This window comes from Cyprinodon tularosa, unplaced genomic scaffold, assembly GCF_016077235.1.
Source record: "Cyprinodon tularosa strain WSP-4 unplaced genomic scaffold, ASM1607723v1 ctg462, whole genome shotgun sequence".
NCBI lineage: Eukaryota > Metazoa > Chordata > Actinopteri > Cyprinodontiformes > Cyprinodontidae > Cyprinodon > Cyprinodon tularosa.
In genome coordinates this window covers 194-19568 of record NW_024039188.1, presented here as the reverse complement: position 1 = coordinate 19568, position 19375 = coordinate 194, and the positions used below count along the sequence as shown (strand labels likewise).

General features: G+C 39.9%; 1 protein-coding gene across 1 annotated transcript in view; it reads left to right on the top strand.

Annotated features, from left to right (window-relative positions):
• LOC119793872 (plexin-B2-like) overlaps window positions 1–17463 on the top strand; it is a 214655-nt gene extending 197192 nt beyond the window's left edge. The window contains exons 20-29 of the mRNA XM_038301156.1: window positions 2014–2162; window positions 2293–2425; window positions 10852–10988; window positions 11066–11248; window positions 15034–15142; window positions 15593–15799; window positions 15876–15959; window positions 16573–16662; window positions 17070–17206; window positions 17283–17463. Of these exons, the coding sequence (XP_038157084.1) occupies window positions 2014–2162; window positions 2293–2425; window positions 10852–10988; window positions 11066–11248; window positions 15034–15142; window positions 15593–15799; window positions 15876–15959; window positions 16573–16662; window positions 17070–17206; window positions 17283–17448 (1395 nt within the window). The 3' untranslated portion in view covers window positions 17449–17463. The remainder of the gene's footprint in view (window positions 1–2013; window positions 2163–2292; window positions 2426–10851; window positions 10989–11065; window positions 11249–15033; window positions 15143–15592; window positions 15800–15875; window positions 15960–16572; window positions 16663–17069; window positions 17207–17282) is intronic.
• The last annotated feature ends 1912 nt before the right edge of the window (window positions 17464–19375 follow it).

Sequence of the window (19375 nt, the reverse complement as noted above, 5' to 3'; positions counted from 1 at the left end):
GAGAATGATTTCACACACATCTCACACGGGATCACAAACTGACAAAAAAATAAAAAAAAACTGGAATACAGAGCAGTGAATATAGATGTTGGATGGTCGGGTTTGCTCTGCTCCTATTGGTCAGTTTGGTTCTGGATTTAGACCCTAACTCTGTAGCTTCAGGTATATTTTTTTTATTGGTCGTTTTAAAAGATCCTCAAAGGATAATTACGGCGCCCCCTAGGGGACATGGGGAATTTCTTTTCTTTTGCGTTCCCATCATCATCCTGTTGTAGTGCGATCACCAAGAGCCCCTTGGTGTGCGTGTCTGCACTGTATAAACACAGAGCTATTGATCAAAACAGGATGATATTAATGTTTAATGACAATAAAAAACTTCAAAAAATAAGTAAAGGTGTCTTTCTTAAAAACAACTGTTGTAGTATGATCATCAGGAGTCTCTCTGTCTATTTGAGGATTTTTGAGTGTCTGCACTGTATAATCACAGAGCTATTGATTAAAATAGGATGATATTAATGCTTAATAATAACAACAACAAAAAAAAAAAGGTGTATTTTTCCAAACCAGCTGTTGCAGTGCGATCACCAAGAGCCCCTTGGTGTGTGTGGTGATTTTGGAGTCTCTGCACTTTATGGCAGTGGAGTTATGGATTTTTATTTGCAACGTTTTGCTGTTGTTTTACCATTTGCAGACGGTCCCTAACCACTCGCCGGGCCGCTGCCTGTGCATAGAGATCAATGTAATACATCCAGCTCGTTTTTCTAGAAAATAACGCTTTTTGATTCTTGTAATACGTAGTCTGTTCTATCAGGACATGAAAGAGGCGCCATTTTTTGTTTCAACAACGAGAGTCATTGATCCCGGAAGTCCAAATCTGTGAATATCTTTCTAACTTAACCGAAGTAAGGTTTTGCGTTCTCACGTAAAAGGTTTTGCGAGGTAACGCAAAATTTTGCGAGGGAATGCAAAAGAAAAAAAAAATCCCCATGTCCCCTAGGGGGCTCCGTAGATAATACTGTTCATTTCCTTTCTCAGCTTTTTTTTTTTTTTTTTTACTTTAATTTGAGAATTCAATAATTTTCACCTTTTTTCTAACCTTTGAAGTCGGCCAACAGTTAGCTATCAGGATTTTATTACAAGATTAATTTAAAAAAGGATACGCATTGATTTACACTAGATCCAAAATAAAAAATCTGCTTGCTGGTAAAGATTCTCAGTCATCCAGATCATAGTGATTCCAAAAAAAAAAAAAACAATCCACTGGACTTTGTTTCCAAGTTTGAAGACGTTTCGCTTCCCATCCCGAAAGCTTATTTTGTTACTTGTTTTGGGTTAGAAACATGCAAATTAAACAAAGAAACAAACCGACACCCATTCCTAAGGGGTGGACCTGCTAGCAGGTTCAGGTTGCATGTTTTCTAACCCAAAACAAGGCTTTGCTTTAGTCTACTTAATAAAGCATTGAACTCAACAGTATTTCTGACATTTTGAATTGAAAAAACTTCCTGGATGGAAGAGAAACTTCTTCAAACTTGGAAACAAAGTCCAGTGGATTGTTAAAATCTTGTTGTTGTTAAAATCTAAATTGGTCAGATTATCTCCAAAGAAAATTCATCATTGAAAATGAGATATTTACTGAGAAAAAACATTAGAGGAAACTGTGAAGATGATTTAGAGAAAAGGTTAAAATATTATGTAGGAAGTTATCATAATTTTTGATTGGCTGCTTTAGTCCAGCAGGACTCTGCCTCTTCACCCTTAACCTCCTCAAAAAAATAGATGATCATTCATTCAACTAGATGCATACAGTATATAAATGCATTAGTGAGTTCAGGTTTGCCGCTTTTGTCACAAACTCAACACGTTATTACTGAAAATAAAGTCTCGCCTCGCTTAAAGCTCACAAAATACTTTTATTATTATATAGTAGGGAAACAAAACATTACATGGTTGATAACTAATCATATTGAATTGTTAAACTGGAGAGTTTTCTGATGGTTATTCCTCCTGCAGATCATTCCTCGCTTCGGACCCATCAATGGTCAGATCTCAGTGACCATCAAAGGCTCCAACATGGGAATAAAGAACGAGGACGTGAGAAGGATCACTGTGGCAGGAGTGAACTGTGTTCACATGGAGGAGAGATACTCTGTCTCCACCAGGTAACGACCACAGGGACATTAATGGTGAAACTCCTCCCATCCATTAACTCTGAGCTACACATTACTGCCTCTTACCTCTTTGTATGAAGTATTGTTGAACTTATGAATGATTTCCTCTTTCTGTCGACAGTGTGGTGTGTGAGATCGGTCCGAAGCGAATACCGCCTCACGACATCCCGCTGGAACAGACAGAGAGCGGACCGGTGGAGATAGAGGTGGAGGGAGACAGACGAGGAACCTCTAAGATCAACTTCACTTATCGGGTGAGTCTGCAGGCTTCCCGCAGGTCCTGAAAAAGCCTTAAAAGGCATTGAATTCTTCAAAATAAAACTAGGGCCTTAATTGGTATTAAAATGTCTTAAATCAGTCTTTCCTTGGCCTTAATTTTTAAAACATCCTAAATAGGATTATTTTTACTACGATTTATTTTTGTAATCTAAATAAAACGTTAAAATTGACTATTATTTTTTTTTCTTTTTAGAAAAAAAAAAATAGCGTCTCGCCATTATTGGTTCCGTCCCGATAGCGGAACCAATAAAGCGCTGTTGCGGCCGGGACATTTGGGAGACGCGCCATTAACTTTTTGTCTGGAAAATAAGATCAAGTGTAAATGTAACCTAAATTGTCTCCAGCCAAGAGTTTCCTCCATGGCTAAAACCAGGGAACATCCATGAGGCTCAGTGGATTTAGTGCTAGAAGTCATTCAAGCTCAGAACGATGGGAATTAAGGCAGTGGAGTCGCACATGCGAAGCACGAAACACAAAGCGTCAAAATGGAGTTACAGAGAAACAGCCGGTATTTCTCAGTTTAGTTCCACCCTTGTCTCTGCAACGCCTCCACTTATCACCAAATCAAACATTCTAAGAAAACCATACAAAGAAAGATAGCTGCTAAAAAGACTTAGCACTGGTTATGTTGGGGCTTTAAAACTGATTTGTTTTGTTCCCTGCTAAAACAAAGTTTGTGAATTCAGTTAAATAATTGTTCAAATATATCTGTCATTTGTGTGTTTTTAGCTTTCTTCCTGTATGGGAAGCTTTTCAACATTTGAAACATTAGTGCAGTGGTTTATGTTAAAATAAACCTTTGGGTTAAGTTGTTGCGAGCAGGTTTTTCTTGTGTTTCTTGTGAATTTGGTCTTAAATTTTCATTTCAAGTGGCATTAAAAAGTCTTGAATTTAACTTTCCTTATGCAGTAGGAACCCTGGTCTGGAACCGAACTGAAAACGCTTCGACGTGTTTAGACACACAACTACGCCTAAAATCCAAATTGGAAAAAATCTGAATTTAGGAATTACTCCAAATGTGATTGAATTTGATCCAAAGAAATCGTTAGAAAGTTTCATAAAGGATTGTTGAGTAATTGATGTTAAAACCAAAGGCTTTGAATTTAACGTAGAAACAATGCCTCTTTTTTTTTTTTTCTGCCACTCATCCGATCTTTTGAACTCAGTTTACTTTTTTTTCATGTGTGTGTGTTTTTTGCTGATTTTAGGTATATTGTTTTCGATCCTTGCTCTTCTGTTTTTATGATGGGAGCAGCTCCAACATCAAGTCACTGAATCAAAGAGCAGTCGCTGTAAAACAAGGTTACATTAATGCTTTAAAACAAAGATTAAATGAATTCAGCACAGTGTTATAATCGTCCCGGTCGGTGTCAGCAAACAACAGACCCATGGAATGATTCAATAAGGTTTGCTAAATGAATTGTGCAAAAAAGATTGTTTTGTTCAGTTAGTGAACATGATGTGAGTGATTTACAGAGATTGTGTGTAGAGTTAGCAAGATCAGCCGATGCACACTCTGTCATAATGAGGGAAGCTGTAAAAGAAAGAGAAAGTTAAAGGCTGCGGATTTAAAGGTAGTTATTTCAACAGGAATTAAATGAGAATAATATGTTGAATGTACCATAAAAGCTGGACTGATAGAATAGAGACTGTTCTGTTGTATTTGTTTTTCGGATTCTTTAATTTCTCATTACAGGCTCCTAAGTGGTTTCTTGTTCTCTAATGGCTTCTAATATTTATTTATTTATTTGTTGTTGTTTTTTATAAACATGCCACGATATTTACATTCACTCATGCTGTTTGCTTTCAATTCTAGATTGTTTGCTTCCAGCTGCATTAATCATTCCTACTCAGACATATTTTTTTCCATTAAAATAATTTCAATACCCTTATTTCTAACAGTCCAAATGTGTTTACCTTTGCACAGACTCGCTTTAGCATCATCAGTTGTTGCACCTTCTCACCACACTGACCGTAGAAACTGTGGGGCACGAAGTTTGTACCTGACTAAACAAAGATGACAAAAACTGGTCCTCCTCCCGTTATTTTACATGTTTTGCTCATCAGCACGTTCTGCATATTTATGAAAGCAACGATGCTAAAACGTTGCGCCTGTTAATTTCCTAATTTTAGACTCGCAATTTTATTTGTGCCCGGTTAGTAAATCAGTTTTGGCACGCTAGAGAGTTTCAGGATGTTTTTTTTATACCTTGCTAAAAACTATTTTGGATTTTTTTTCTATTTCTTTCCTGAATAAATAAAACCATTAAAGAGCTTTGAAAAACAGAGACAAAAAGGATAGACCACCATTCACGCATTTCACAATTCAGTAAAAAGACAGTTGAAAGGGCTTTACATGTGTAAGGACTTCAGAACCGGGCTGCTGTGCTCTACTTTCTTAGCTCTAGTGAGAACATGGGCAGCAGCGTTTTGGATCAGCTGCAGCTTTCTGATGGACTTTATAGGCAAACCTATAAAGACACTGTTGCAGTGATCGATTCTACTAAAGATAAATACATGAAGGAGCTTTTCTAGATCCTACTGGACGTTAGTCCTTTAATCCTGGAGATGTTCTTCAGGTGATTAAAGTCTGACTTAAGCTTGGTTTATCTCCCGTCATTTTGGGCTTCCATGCTCCTCCATGCAGACAGATTTTCCACACTGTAAGTAAGCGGACAGACAGTCCCATACAGAAAACCTGGCGAGCAAGCAGCAGCTCCTGCACATGTATATCACCGATATCAACAGATTGTAGAAAAACTCCTGGAAAGAAATTGCTGTCGCTCTCAAATGCCATGAGAAGCCTCGCCGTGTGCTGGTGTTGTCAGCTCGCTGTTTGTGCTGAACTACAGGAAGCTTTTTAAAAACCGTTCTGCAGGCCCACTCCATCCACATTTCAGAGGCAGCTAAAGAGGGCTGTATGTCAGAAATACTAGAGACACCATGGATAAAACCCCAGGAACATGAAAAAGGTTTTGTGATAAAGTAAAATTCTCTCCCAGCACCGCTCGGGCATCTGCTCCCTGTAGAAGAAATGAAGCGTAACTAAACCCCTCACATGCAAATTCACCGTTTAAATTGATTTTTAATTCTTTCCTCTCCATTTTCCACAAACGAGCAAACAAACATGATCAAAGTAAATTTCACCTGCTGTTTTTTGTTGCTTGAATTTCGGTTCAGGCAGTTCATGTAAATATTGCTGTTCACTTCTCTGTTTCTTCTTTTGTTTGTTTCAAGGAGACAAAAAGTAATTTCAGGAAACTGCTGTGACCAAAATGACTAACTAGCTCCGCAAGCAGTTAGTCTGCCTGCAAACCCTCCTTTCAGGGATTGAAATGTTGGTTTGCTGAATCATTCTAACATCAAAACAGATCCGTACCCAAAGAAAGGAAATAATGCTGTTAAATCAGTATATTTTTACAGCAGCATCATCCTGACCTAAAAATCCATCTTTATTTTAAACACAGAGACGAAAGAGTTCCTCATTATGGAATATTTGTTTCATTTAATATAATAATTCAATTCGCTTCATCCTTTATTTACTCACTGCTGTTTTCTGTTGTAAATATGAGTGTTGGAGCATAAAGAAAGGAACCTGTAACCTTTCTCTTCTGATGGTCAATCTGTGTTTTATTTTAATACTGATTTAACTGAATTTGTTGAATAATGACCCATTCTCAGTTTTCCCAACAAAGGCCATCAGATTTCTACCTTAAGTGTTTTGGTATGTTATGTAAAAAAGCTTCGGCCCGCAGCATGAGCAAACCTCCTCCATGCTTCTCCACATCTCCATGGTTTGTTTTCTGATAGACTTTGCTTTGCTGCTCGAAGCTCAGTCTTAAGACACTTGCAGGTCTGCAGATGATACCAACCCTCTTCTTTTTGGTTCTTTTTCTTTTCTTTTTTTCTTTTGAAGAGTTGCTAAGAAAAATAGATTTCAAACTAAAAAGTTCACTGAAGTTACAGAGGGTCTTTAGTAGTTGGATGGAAACGGGGATCTTAAAGAAAAAGTCCGGTCAGCAAGAAATAATCAATGGATCATTATTTAGACCTAAAGCTAATATGTTCATGGTGATTTAATGAAAAAAAAAAAAAAAACTATAGTTTTTCGCGTGATCACTGAGTCTGGGAGCGGCCATCTTTGCCCAAACATAGTAGCCCCTCCCTCCTGCCATCTTCCAGCAGTGACGTCACGGTGCGGTAAGCCTAGCGCCATTCTCCCCGCTTTCCAAGCTAATTCAATGGGAACTACTAGACACATCTGCAATCAACAACAATTATTGAAGATTTCCAGAGGACTTCACCATTGAAATTCACCAGAGCTATAGTGAAACTGACAATGCCCACGTGCATGGCAGCTGGATGTTGTACGACTGAGTATTAGGGCCAGGCTAGAGATTTATTAAATTTTTTTATTAAGACAATAAAATGGTAACATTATGAGAATAAAGTCATGAAATTACAAGAATAAAGTAATAATATTATGAGGATAAAGTCGTAATATTAAGAGAATAAAGTCGTAATATTACTAGGATAAAGTCGTAATATTAGGAGAATAAAGTTGTAATATTAGGAGGATAAAGTCGTAATATTATGGGAACAAAATCTTAATTTTACGAGGATAAAGTCGTAATATTAAGAGGATAAAGTCGTAATATTAAGAGGATAAAGTCGTAATATTACGAGGATAAAGTTGTAATATTACTAGGATAAAGTCGTAATATTAGGAGAATAAAGTTGTAATATTAGGAGGATAAAGTCGTAATATTATGGGAACAAAATCTTAATTTTACGAGGATAAAGTCGTAATATTACGAGGATAAAGTCGTAATATTAGGAGAATAAAGTTGTAATATTACGAGGATAAAGTCGTAATATTATGGGAACGAAATCTTAAATTTACGAGGATAAAGTCGTAATATTAGGAGAATAAAGTCGTAACATTAGGAGAATAAAGTCGTAATATTAGGAGAATAAGGTCGTAATATTATGGAAACAAAATCTTAATTTTATGAGGATAAAGTCGTAATATTAAGAGGATAAAGTCGTAATATTACGAGGATAAAGTCGCAATATTAGGAGAATAAAGTCGTAATATTACGAGGATAAAGTCGTAATATTATGGGAACAAAATCTTAACATTACGAGGATAGAGTCGTAACATTAGGAGAATAAAGTCGTAACATTTGGAGAATAAAGTCGTAACATTAGGAGAATAAAGTCGTAATATTAGGAGGATAAAGTCGTAATATTAGGAGGATAAAGTCGTAATATTATGGGAACAAAATCTTAATATTACGAGGATAAAGTCGTAACATTAGGAGTATAAAGTCGTAATATTAGGAGAATAAAGTCGTAATATTACGAGGATAAAGTCGTAATATTATGGGAACAAAATCTTAATATTACGAGGATAAAGTCGTAACATTAGGAGTATAAAGTCGTAATATTAGGAGAATAAAGTCGTAATATTACGAGGATAAAGTCGTAATATTAGGAGAATAAAGTCGTAATATTACGAGGATAAAGTCGTAATATTATGGGAATAAAATCTTAACATTACGAGGATAAAGTCGTAATATTAGGAGAATCAAGTTGTATTTAATGACAGCTCTTCCCAGAAGCCCTTTCTTCCCTAAAATGAGGAATGTGGAGCATCATGTGAAGTTATACTTTAGCATTGGTTTGACCAATCGGGAAATCCTTTACCAGCAGCATCAAACTGGGCAGGATGTCAAAGTGGACTCTGGTTGCTGATTGGTGGAGCTGGTCGGCCGTCATCTGCTGGGCGGAGCTCCAAGCTTTCTTTCTAAATCGGGTTTTGGTTTGATGACTTCATTCTTGAACTATTACGACTTTATTCTCGGAAAAAAAAGTTTTGCATGGCCCTAGCACGCCGTCGTAATGTTAATACCTTTCTGATTCCTGATCCTCCATGGACGGGTTGGTCGTTGGATCGCCAACTTGAAGAGGGAGGATTTGCCATCGAACTTCTGGCCAGAGAAAAAACCCGTAATATGTAGCCAACATTTGGAAGAAGAATGTTTTCAAGATGACTTGGATAATAGCGCGTTGTGACAAACACCAGATACAGCACTGGGACTTGATCAACAGCCGATACCGCACCATGACGTCACTAACCAGTAGGTGGCAGTAGTGTTCTTTGACAAACATGGATGCCTCCAGTAAAGCACATTCACATGGAAATTACTCTGAATTAAAAACACTGATCATTTATTGAACAGGATGGAATCATTTCAGATTTAAAGAACTTTCAGAAGTTTGAATTCTGAATGCGACCAGAATTTTCCTTTAAAATGCCCCTAAAAGTTCAGCTGATCGCTGTTTTAGTTTCTGAAATGTTGAACTGGGCCCATCTGTTTCAGCTGCCATCTGGATCTGATCTGTTTGTTTCTTGTCAGATCCTGACTCTGAGATATTCCAGCTACCGCCTCCTCCTGCGCTGCTGTTCTGTCTTTGCACAACTTCTAACCACGGAGAAGTTGTTCAGAGTTTCTCTCCGTTTGAGGATGTTTATTTTTGAGCTTCCTGCTCTGTTTCTGATAACAGTGACAACAAATCTGAAACACAAACAAGGCAAATGTTTGAGAACAGCCTCAGACGTGTGCAGGGCGGATTGTAAGAGCGCACACCTGGACTCCTGCACTCTGCATTCACTGATCCTTCATGTTTTGAAGAAGAAGGACCCCCCCCCTACTTTTGTAAGAGTCAAAACAAGCAGAGAAAAAGTATTTTTTGGTTTTTCACTGGTAGTGCGCTCCTTATCTTTTATTAACTTCCTGTAACGGTACAAGAACAAATTCAGACCTTTAAAGGAGCAGAATATGTCCAGATTTCCCTCCATCGGTCTTAAATCAGATTTTTACATTCAGTACTGCAATCAGTTTTAGCCTTATCAATCTCTTTTGGCATTGTTGCATTTTATCTGAAATTCAAAGGTTAAAGGTTTCTAAGCAACTTGTTTGGCAACATGAAGTAGGCTAGGTCAGCGGTGGGCAACTCCAGTCCTGGAAAAAATGGCTGCATACCGGAGAGGTAATTCATTTGATTCAGGTGTTTTTGACCAAGGATGAATCTAAATGTTGCAGGAAACCAGCCCTTAAAGGAATAGTACACCCAAAACATGATTAGCCGTCATTTTCTACTCACCCCCATGCTGAACAACTCTCTGGAGTACTTTTTTGATATCTCAAATGCATCTGGAGATCTGGGAGGCTTCTTGCTGTCTGCTGACATTCAAATAATGTAGGTCTATGGCGCCCAAGGCAGAAAGGTCCATAAAAGTCCACAAAAACGTGTCAATATTCCTCCATACTGCTCGTCCAATGTATTCCAAGTGTCCTGAGTGGGTAGTATCCAGAATTTACTCGAAACGAAGTCATTTAGAATGTTTTGGAGCATAAACAGTAGTGTATAGGATTTCCTAAAAGCGCGTTCACGACGCTACGGAAACCGCGGCAGACCAAACCAGATGAAAGTGCGCATTCAGCGTCTGCTCTGCCAATAATGCAAGCGTAGAACAAGAAATGTGCTGTTTACCTGTGCAAAGAAAGAAACAACGAAAGAAAAATGTCTGAGGACTTCAGTGTTGAGGAAGAGCATGAGTTCTTTGCCGAGCTGAATGCGCACTTTCATCTGGTTTGGTCTGCCTCGGTTTCCGTAGACTCGTGAACGCGCTTTGAGGAAATCCTATACACTACTGTTTATGCTCTAAAAACATTCTAAATGACTTCGTTTCGAGTAAATTATGGACGCTACCCACTCAGGACACTTGGAATACATTGGACGAGCAGTATGGAGGAATATTGACACGTTTTTTGTGGACTTTTATGGACCTTTCTGCCTCGGGCGCCATAGACCTCCATTATTTGAATGTCAGCAGACAGCAAGAAGCCTCCCAGATCTCCAGATGCATTTGAGATATCAAAAAAGTACTCCAGGGTGTTGTTCAGCATGGGGGTGAGTAGAAAACGAAGGCTAATCATGTTTTGGGTGTACTATTCCTTTAAGGACTGGAGTTGCCCACCGCTGGGGTAGGTGATCTCAAAAACCAACACAGATCAGAACCAGTGTCTAAAATCGAGTTTTAAAACTACATCTAAGACTTGTGGACTCCAGTTGGAGGCGTTATCTATCTACAAACATTGGAGAAGCTTCCTGTATGGACATTTTGACCAGAATTAATCCGACTCCTTATCCCAGGCGTCGCAGCAGATTATTGTCATGACTATAGTAAGATTATTCTCGGCAAACTGAGACAGAAGTACAAACACAGAGTTGGCAGTGTGATCATCTGGTGCTGCTTTGCTGGAAGACTTGACATAAAGGATGTATCCATAAAGTCTTGTTAACCAGCTGTTTTTTTAATGTTTTCGTTCAGGATCCCAAACCGAAAACCGTCCATCCGTCGAAGGGTCCTGCAGCCGGAGGAACAGAGATAACCATCAAAGGAGACGCCTTGGAAACGGCTACTAAAGACGACGTTACCGTCTCCGTCGGTGACGTTGCCTGTGAAATGTAAGCAGTATAATTTCTTTCCGGTCTGACTTCTATAAACCAGTACATCCCAGTCCTCACCGCCCTCTTTTCTCCAGTTTATCATTTGGGGAAACCATCTCCTGTAAGACCGGCCGCTATAATGGCCAGAAGGTTCCCTCAAATCTGCTGACGGTTAAGGTGAAGTACGGGAAAAACACCACCAAGGAAATCTATTCTGCTTTCCAGTACTTAGAAAACCCCAAGATCTCTGACTTCCACCCCAAAGCCAGCTTCTGTAGGTGAGTGTGTTTGTTTTATGGGAAGCTTTGCAGTGAATCAGAGGCAGAATATGTTCGTTAAAGTATTAATATAGTATGAAAAATAAGAGTATTTACAGACTTTAAGTTGAATCAGAAATATTGTATTCATCTGTCAATTCTTCCCTTTTAATTTTTTATTTCTGCCTCTATTTTTCTTTACTGCCTCTTTAAAGCTAAACTCAACCCAGTTTATTTAAAAAGGTTTTTTAGTGTTGGTATTTTTATACTTTCTCATGACGCGTTTGCATTTCTAGCTTTTTACGGTTCGTTTTATTGTCTCCTGAGTTAATCTTGTTGAGCACTTTGGTCAAAACAGACATAATTTAAAGGTGAATCATAAATAAAGTTTGATTGATTTCTATCTGTGATCTTTCCTTCCTTGATTACTTTGTAATTTTCCTTCTTTCCTTTGGTGTCTTTTAAATGTCCAACAGTTGTGAAATAAAGTCTTTGTTTAAACCCTTTTAATCAGGGATGAACGTTGTGAAAGGAGAGGAGCTAGAAACAGGAGATATGATCCCAGTTTAGATTCAGCTTCAGATTGTTACTGGGTTCCCACTGACAGCCTGAAGATACTGGTTTGGACATTCGGACTGAGTGGGTTCTGATCCAGTGACCTCTAGTTCCTCTAGTTCCTCTAGTTCCTCTAGTTCCTCTACAGGATGCAAACAGCTGATTACTTTCATCACTTTTCGTTTTCTGTTTTACTTACTCCCAACTTCCCTTTTATCGCCTTTATTTATGGATTCCTCTTACTTTCTTCTTTTATCCTTTATTAGGTGCCATCCTTCCTTCCTTCCTTCCTTCCTTCCTGTCTTAACCTCCTTCCATCCTTCCTTCCTTTCTTCCTTCGTTCCTTCCTGTCTTAACCTCCTTCCTTTCATCCATCCTTCCTTCCTTCCTTCCTGTCTTGAACCTCCTTCCATCCTTCCTTCCTTTCTTCCTTCGTACCTTCCTGTATTAACCTCTTTTCCTTTCATCCATCCTTCCTTCCTTCCTTCCTTCGTTGCTTCCTTCCTGTCTTAACTTCCTTCCTTCATCCTTCTTTCCTTCCTTCTTTCCTTCCTTCCTGTCTTAACTTCCTTCCTTCCTTCCTGTCTTTACTTCCTTCCTTCATCCTTCTCTCCTTCCTTTTTTCCTTTCTTCATTCCTGTCTTAATTTCCGTCCTTCCTTCCTTCCTTCCTTATTGTCTTAACTTCCTTCCTTCCTGTCTTAACTTCCTTCCTTCATCCTTCCTTCTTTCCGTCCTTCCTTCCTATCTTAACTTCCTTCCTTCCTTCCTGTCTTAACTTCCTTCCTTCATCCTTCTCTCCTTCCTTCTTTCCTGTCTTAACTTCCTTCCTTCCTTCCTTCCTGTCTTAACTTCCTTCCTTCCTTCGTTCCTTCCTTCCTTCTTCCTGTCTTAACTTCCTTCCTTCTTTCCATCCTTCCTTCCTTCCTTCCTTCCTTCCTTCCTTCCTGTCTTAACTTCCTTCCTTCATCCTTCCTTCCTTCCTTCCTTCCTGTCTTAACTTCCTTCCTTCCATCCTCCCTTCCTTCCTGTCTTAACTTCCTTCCTTCCTGTCTTAACTTCCTTCCTTCCTTCCATCCTCCCTTCCTTCCTGTCTTAACTTCCTTCCTTCCTTCATTCATTCCTTCCTGTCTTAACTTCATTCCTTCTTGTCTTAACTTCCTTCCTTCATCCTTCTCTCCTTCCTTCTTTCCTGTCTTAACTTCCTTCCTTCCTTCCTTCCTTCCTGTCGTAACTTCCTTCCTTCCTTCCATCCTCCCTTCCTTCCTGTCTTAACTTCCTTCCTTCTTTCCATCCTTCCTTCCTTCCTTCCTGTCTTAACTTTCCTTCCTTCTTTCCATCCTTCCTTCCTTCCTTCCTTCCTGTCTTAACTTCCTTCCTTCTTTCCATCCTTCCTTCCTTCCTTCCTTCCTGTCTTAACTTCCTTCCTTCCATCCTCCCTTCCTTCCTGTCTGAACCTCCTTCCTTCTTTCCATCCTTGCTTCCTTCCTTCCTTCCTGTCTTAACTTCCTTCCTTCTTTCCATCCTTCCTTCCTTCCTTCCTGTCTTAACTTCCTTCCTTCCTGTCTTAACTTCCTTCCTTCCTGTCTTAACTTCCTTCCTTCATCATTCCTTCTTTCCGTCCTTCCTTCCTATCTTAACTTCCTTCCTTCCTTCCTTCCTGTCTTAACTTCCTTCCTTCATCCATCTCTCCTTCCTTCTTTCCTGTCTTAACTTCCTTCCTTCCTTTCTTCCTGTCTTAACTTCCTTCCTTCCTGTCTTAACTTCCTTCCTTCGTTCCTTCCTTCCTTCCTGTCTTAACTTCCTTCCTTCATCCTTCTCTCCTTCCTTCTTTCCTGTCTTAACTTCCTTCCTTCCTTCCTTCCTGTCTTAACTTCCTTCCTTTCTTCCTTCCTTCCTTCCTTCCTGTCTTAACTTCCTTCCTTCCTTCCTTCCATCCTCCCTTCCTTCCTGTCTTAACTTCCTTCCTTCCTGTCTTAACTTCCTTCCTTCCTTCCATCCTCCCTTCCTTCCTGTCTTAACTTCCTTCCTTCCTTCCTTCATTCCTTCCTGTCTTAACTTCATTCCTTCTTGTCTTAACTTCCTTCCTTCATCCTTCTCTCCTTCCTTCTTTCCTGTCTTAACTTCCTTCCTTCATTCCTGTCTTAACTTCCTTCCTTCCTTCCTTCCTGTCTAAACTTCCTCCCTTCCTTCCTGTCTTAACTTCCTTCCTTCTTTCCATCCTTCCTTCCTTCCATCCTCCCTTCCTTCCTGTCTTAACTTCCTTCCTTCTTTCCATCCTTGCTTCCTTCCTTCCTTCCTGTCTTAACTTCCTTCCTTCCTGTCTTAACTTCCTTCCTCTTTCCATCCTTCCTTCCTTCCTTCCTGTCTTAACTTCCTTCCTTCCATCCTCCCTTCCTTCCTGTCTTAACTTCCTTCCTTCTTTCCATCCTTGCTTCCTTCCTTCCTTCCTTCTTTCCATCCTTCCTTCCTTCCTTCCTGTCTTAACTTCCTTCCTTCCTGTCTTAACTTCCTTCCTTCTTTCCATCCTTCCTTCCTTCCTTCCTTCCTGTCTTAACTTCCTTCCTTCCATCCTCCCTTCCTTCCTGTCTTAACTTCCTTCCTTCTTTCCATCCTTGCTTCCTTCCTTCCTTCCTTCCTTCCTTCCTGTCTTAACTTCCTTCCTTCCTGTCTTAACTTCCTTCCTTCCTGTCTTAACTTCCTTCCTTCTTTCCATCCTTCCTTCCTTCCTTCCTTCCTTCCTTCCTTCCTGTCTTAACTTCCTTCCTTCCTGTCTTAACTTCCTTCCTTCTTTCCATCCTTGCTTCCTTCCTTCCTTCCTTCCTGTCTTAACTTCCTTCCTTCTTTCCATCCTTCCTTCCTTCCTTCCTGTCTTAACTTCCTTCCTTCCTGTCTTAACTTCCTTCCTTCTTTCCATCCTTGCTTCCTTCCTTCCTTCCTTCCTTCCTGTCTTAACTTCCTTCCTTCTTTCCATCCTTCCTTCCTTCCTTCCTGTCTTAACTTCCTTCCTTCCTGTCTTAACTTCCTTCCTTCTTTCCATCCTTCCTTCCTTCCTTCCTGTGACCTCAGACAGGGCGATACTCTGCTGGTTGTTTTATCTTTCCTCTGGTTCTTAATTTTTAAATCTTCTTCTCTCTGAGCTTCTGGAACTATCCATACTGCCGTCTTGATTGTGTGGCTCTCGGACTTATTTCTCCGCTCTGTTATTTTGATTTCTAATGTGCCGTTCCTCCTCTGTGGTTTTTTTCGTAGCGGCGGTCGGAGGATTGTTGTGATGGGAAGCAGGTTTGATCTGATCCAGTTGGCCACCTTGAAAGTTCAACCCTCCTCCGATGACTCTTCAGTCGACACATCTCTAGGGGTAGGAGACTTATTATGAGCTCTGATGGTCATGATGTGGTGAAAATGCTTCATTCTATGAACAGGAATCCATTTTTATTTTATCATATAGTTTGATTTTGGGGACTTGTCGTCTTTAAACCAGTTCCAATCATTCATCAGTGGGAGACGAACCTTTTAAAGCAAACGTTTCAGCTTCCCTAATAGCTGAAAAATGTCAGCATGATGATCATGAATCTGCAGGAGCATTTTTTTTCAGAGTAGAAAGCCAGAAACGGGTTTCTGTTCCTCTGACTGACGCAGTCTCTCAGGAAGGACACGCTGCGGGGGGGAGGGAGGTGAAGGCGCTTCATCATAACTTTCTGTCTGAGGAGGAGACTCGGTGGGGGGGCCGCATATGAGAGGAGGAGACGGAATAAAAGTTGGTTTAGCTTTTTCTTGGTTTTAAGCAGATTCTTCATGTGTTCCTCAGCTGTCAAAGCATCTGAGTAAGAACGACACGGTGCTGGAGTTTGACTCCCCGAAGGTGAACGTCTGCGACGACGTCCAGTCGCTCAGGACCTTCATACAGCTGGACAACATGGAGGAGGAGCTGAAAGGCTTTAACTACCACCAAGACCCCACCTTCGACAAGCTGGCCAAGAACACCATCACAGAGAACATCGTCATCATCGTGACGGTAAGAAGCGACACCCGAACCCTCAGCCTGCATCTCCTGCTCGTTTTCACCTCTCTCTCTCTCGGCCTCTGATCAGGGGCGAGGTTTCTCCAAGGCCATAACGGTGGAAGAGGTCCAGGCAACCGTTGGGGACGCCTTCTGTAACATCAACATACTGCAGGTATGCGACGGCTTTTAATGCCTCTGACGGATTAACTCCTGATATCAAAGAACAGGACGCGAGACAGTCGGCTCATTGGTGTAGAAAGCTGCCACGGCGCCGCTTCATCTGATTCCCTTTCAAAAAACGGCTCTGGAGGGCGACGCTGTCACGCTGCAGAATCACAGGCTTCCAGAGCCGCGGCGCTCGGCCACACTGAAGGCTTGATGTCTGCTCTGAGAATCAATCCAGCCTCGGATGAAAGGGAATCAGTGAAGGCAGTGGCTCTGAGCGGCGGGGCTGCAAAGGTGTTATCTGACAGAAGACTGAAATCTTCTGCACCTTCACTTTTCATTCACAACGTTCAAACATAGCTAAAAATAAATTGCCTTCATGCTTAGATTTCCTTGTATTCTGAGAAAAGCCGTGATTTTCAGGAGAGTTTCTCTTTCCGCCGTCTGCACCTTAAACTTTATGAGGAATAACACTGATCTGAGAGGAGAACAGATTCCACAGCCGAGCTCAGGCTTCTAAACTAGTTTTAGAAATTGGAAGTAAACTTTTCCAATAAAAATGTGTGCCTAGTCTACCTGGATTTGATTTGTTGTTCTCTGTTTTTATCCTGTCTGCACAGGATGATAAATTGATCCTGGAGGCTCCTTCTACAAAGCCCAGTGCCAAACCCAGAGAGCAGGACCCAGCCAACGACAAACTCTACCTCAGGGTAAACTAACTGTCCTTTAAACCGCAGGTCGCCATGGATCAGATGTATTGACGCAGTGTTGTTTTCCTTCTTTGCTCCTTCATATCCTTGTTTCTTTTCTCTCTTTTTTGTTTTTCCTTTACCTTCATTCCTCCTCTGATTGTTTTTAATTTTTCCCTTTTCCTGTATATCTTCCTTCATTGTTTTCCTTTCGCTTTATTTCTTCCTTCCTCACTTAATTCTTTTTTCTTTTTTTTGCTCCTTTTTCGTTTTCCTCATTTCTTTCCGTTTCAGTTTAACTTCTCTAACTGAAAATGCTTCCATCTGCTTAAATATTTAGGAAAATCCCATTAGAACAATGAAAGTTTAATTTAAATCTAGACCTAAATGGAGATATAAAAACATCTAAGGCAGCTTTTTAATTTCAGGTGATGTTTGGTCAGGCAGAGTGGACTGTGGACTCGGTGCAATACGCCAGTAAAGATGACATTCCTCTGGCCATAATCATCCCTGCTGTGATCCTGCCTATGGTGCTTTTCATCGCTCTGTCAATCTACTGCTACAGGTCGGTTATAGAAAACGTGGCCGCACTAGTAAACGCTTGTTTCGTTCGCTCACGCGCGGAGTTTCATTTCCACCAGGAGGAAGAGCCGACAGGCGGAGCGGGAGTACGAGAAGGTCAAACATCAGCTGGAGAGTCTGGAGGAAAGCGTCCGCGATCGCTGCAAGAAGGAGTTCACAGGTATGGGTTCACACCTGAGGGCCGACGGATCCGGTGACAACGAGGGCCGATTAAAAACACTTTGAATAAAACCTGCTGCCTTAGCTCACACAGCAAAGAGAAAGAAACATATTTAATGGTTTTAGACGGTTGTTGCTTGTTTCCACTGAGTTTTAACACCCTGAGATCCTCATGCAAGCGTTCTGCTGCTGTAGATGCAGGATAAACTTCCCCCCCGCCTGGTTTACCAGCCTTATGTCACACATTGCATTCATAGTAGAGTCTCTTTGACATCGTGTCTCCATATTATGAACCTCTGCCAACACAGTTTTCTGAATTTAGCAGCTTTTTGGCTCAGCTCGTTAAAACCATCACCTCAGTTCTTCTTGGCAAGATCTGCAATCTGTTTAAAGATAAATCAGACATTTCTGTCACTCGTCAGGAAGGTAACTGTAGATCTGACAGAAACGGAGCATTACAGCGGAGTCACTGATACTTCAACACGTTTATCCAGAAAAAGGAAACCTAAACATTAAGCACAGTTTAAATAAATTATAAGCCTCCTGCTTATGAAAGCTTTAACCTGATGATGTCACTGTCCTAATAATAGTGTTAATTCTCAAATGAACTGTTAAAAACAGTTAATATAAGCTCCACTCATCCTTCTGATCAAATATTTTACAAATTTTAATACATTACGTGTAAAAAAACAACAAAATCTTGACTCCAGTAAAAGTGTAAAGGTACCATTTTTAATATTACCAGTATAAAAGTAAAAGTAATGCAGGAAAGAAATGTTAAGGATAGAAACTTTACTGCACTACTCTACTAAAGGAACATTTTTTCTACAATTCTGGTTGATAACTTCCTTAGACTTCATTTTATCAATGGCAACAGTGTCAAAATTAACATTATCTGGTTCTGCTGGAGGTTTCCTCCTGTTAAAAGGGAGTTTTTCCTCTCCACTGTCGCTACAAGCATGCTTAGTGTGAGGGATTGCTGAAGAGTCAATGAGTCGATGCAATCAGCTGGTTTTCCTTAGATAGAAAACTTTGAATCAATCTGACTGGATGATCTGGTGAACTGGAAAGTGACCTGAGATGACATGATGGGAATTGGAGCTATAGAAATAAACTGAATAGAATTGAATTATCTTGAAAAACTATTTTGTTTTGTGTTGAAAAACAATTTCCTGGCAAAGAAATTGTCTAGATAAAACAAACTATTTTATGGCTTTTAATTTTTTTTAAATACCAACAGGCCATAACGAAAATTAGCTTAAATCAAACTAAACTAAGTCTAAACTTAGTCCAAGGAGTAGAAAATAGAGATAATTGCAAAAGAAATATAAAGAGTAGAAGGAAAAAGTTGTCTTAAAAAATGACTCCAGTAAAGTATAGATAGTCAAAATTTCTACTTAAGTAACAAAGTATTTGTACTTTGTTAGATGACACCTCTGATAGTACAGGACTGAATAATACTAACTAAATTGATTTAACTTCTACTGGTCATTGTCTTCTAGATTTTTACTCAATATGATTTGTTGTACCGTATTTTCTGGAATATGAGCCGCTACTTTTTTCCCACGCTTTGAACCATGCGACTCATAAGAAGGTGCAGCTTTTCTGTGGATTTTTCCTAACCGCCAGGGGGGGAAGTCAAAGTTGGAAATGAAAGAATAAGGGGCTAATTTCTATTTACAATAACAGGCTAGCAGCAGGTGTCGAATTCCTAAAAATAACAGTGTTAACCTGCGATTTACAGGGTGTCCCACATGTCATTGCTTATGGCCTCCTGCAGTTTCTCACCCATTTGTCCCTAATATACAGCTTTGAGGTTTTCCTATGAACTATTAATCCTTTATACATTGTTGATACCACTTTACCATTTTTGTTTTTATATGCATCACTTAATATTGGTGTTGATTTTTATTTTTGATGGAATCTGAAGTATGTAGACAAATGAATCTTGATTTACCAACACAGGGTGTTAAAAACTCCCCCTCACTCGGTC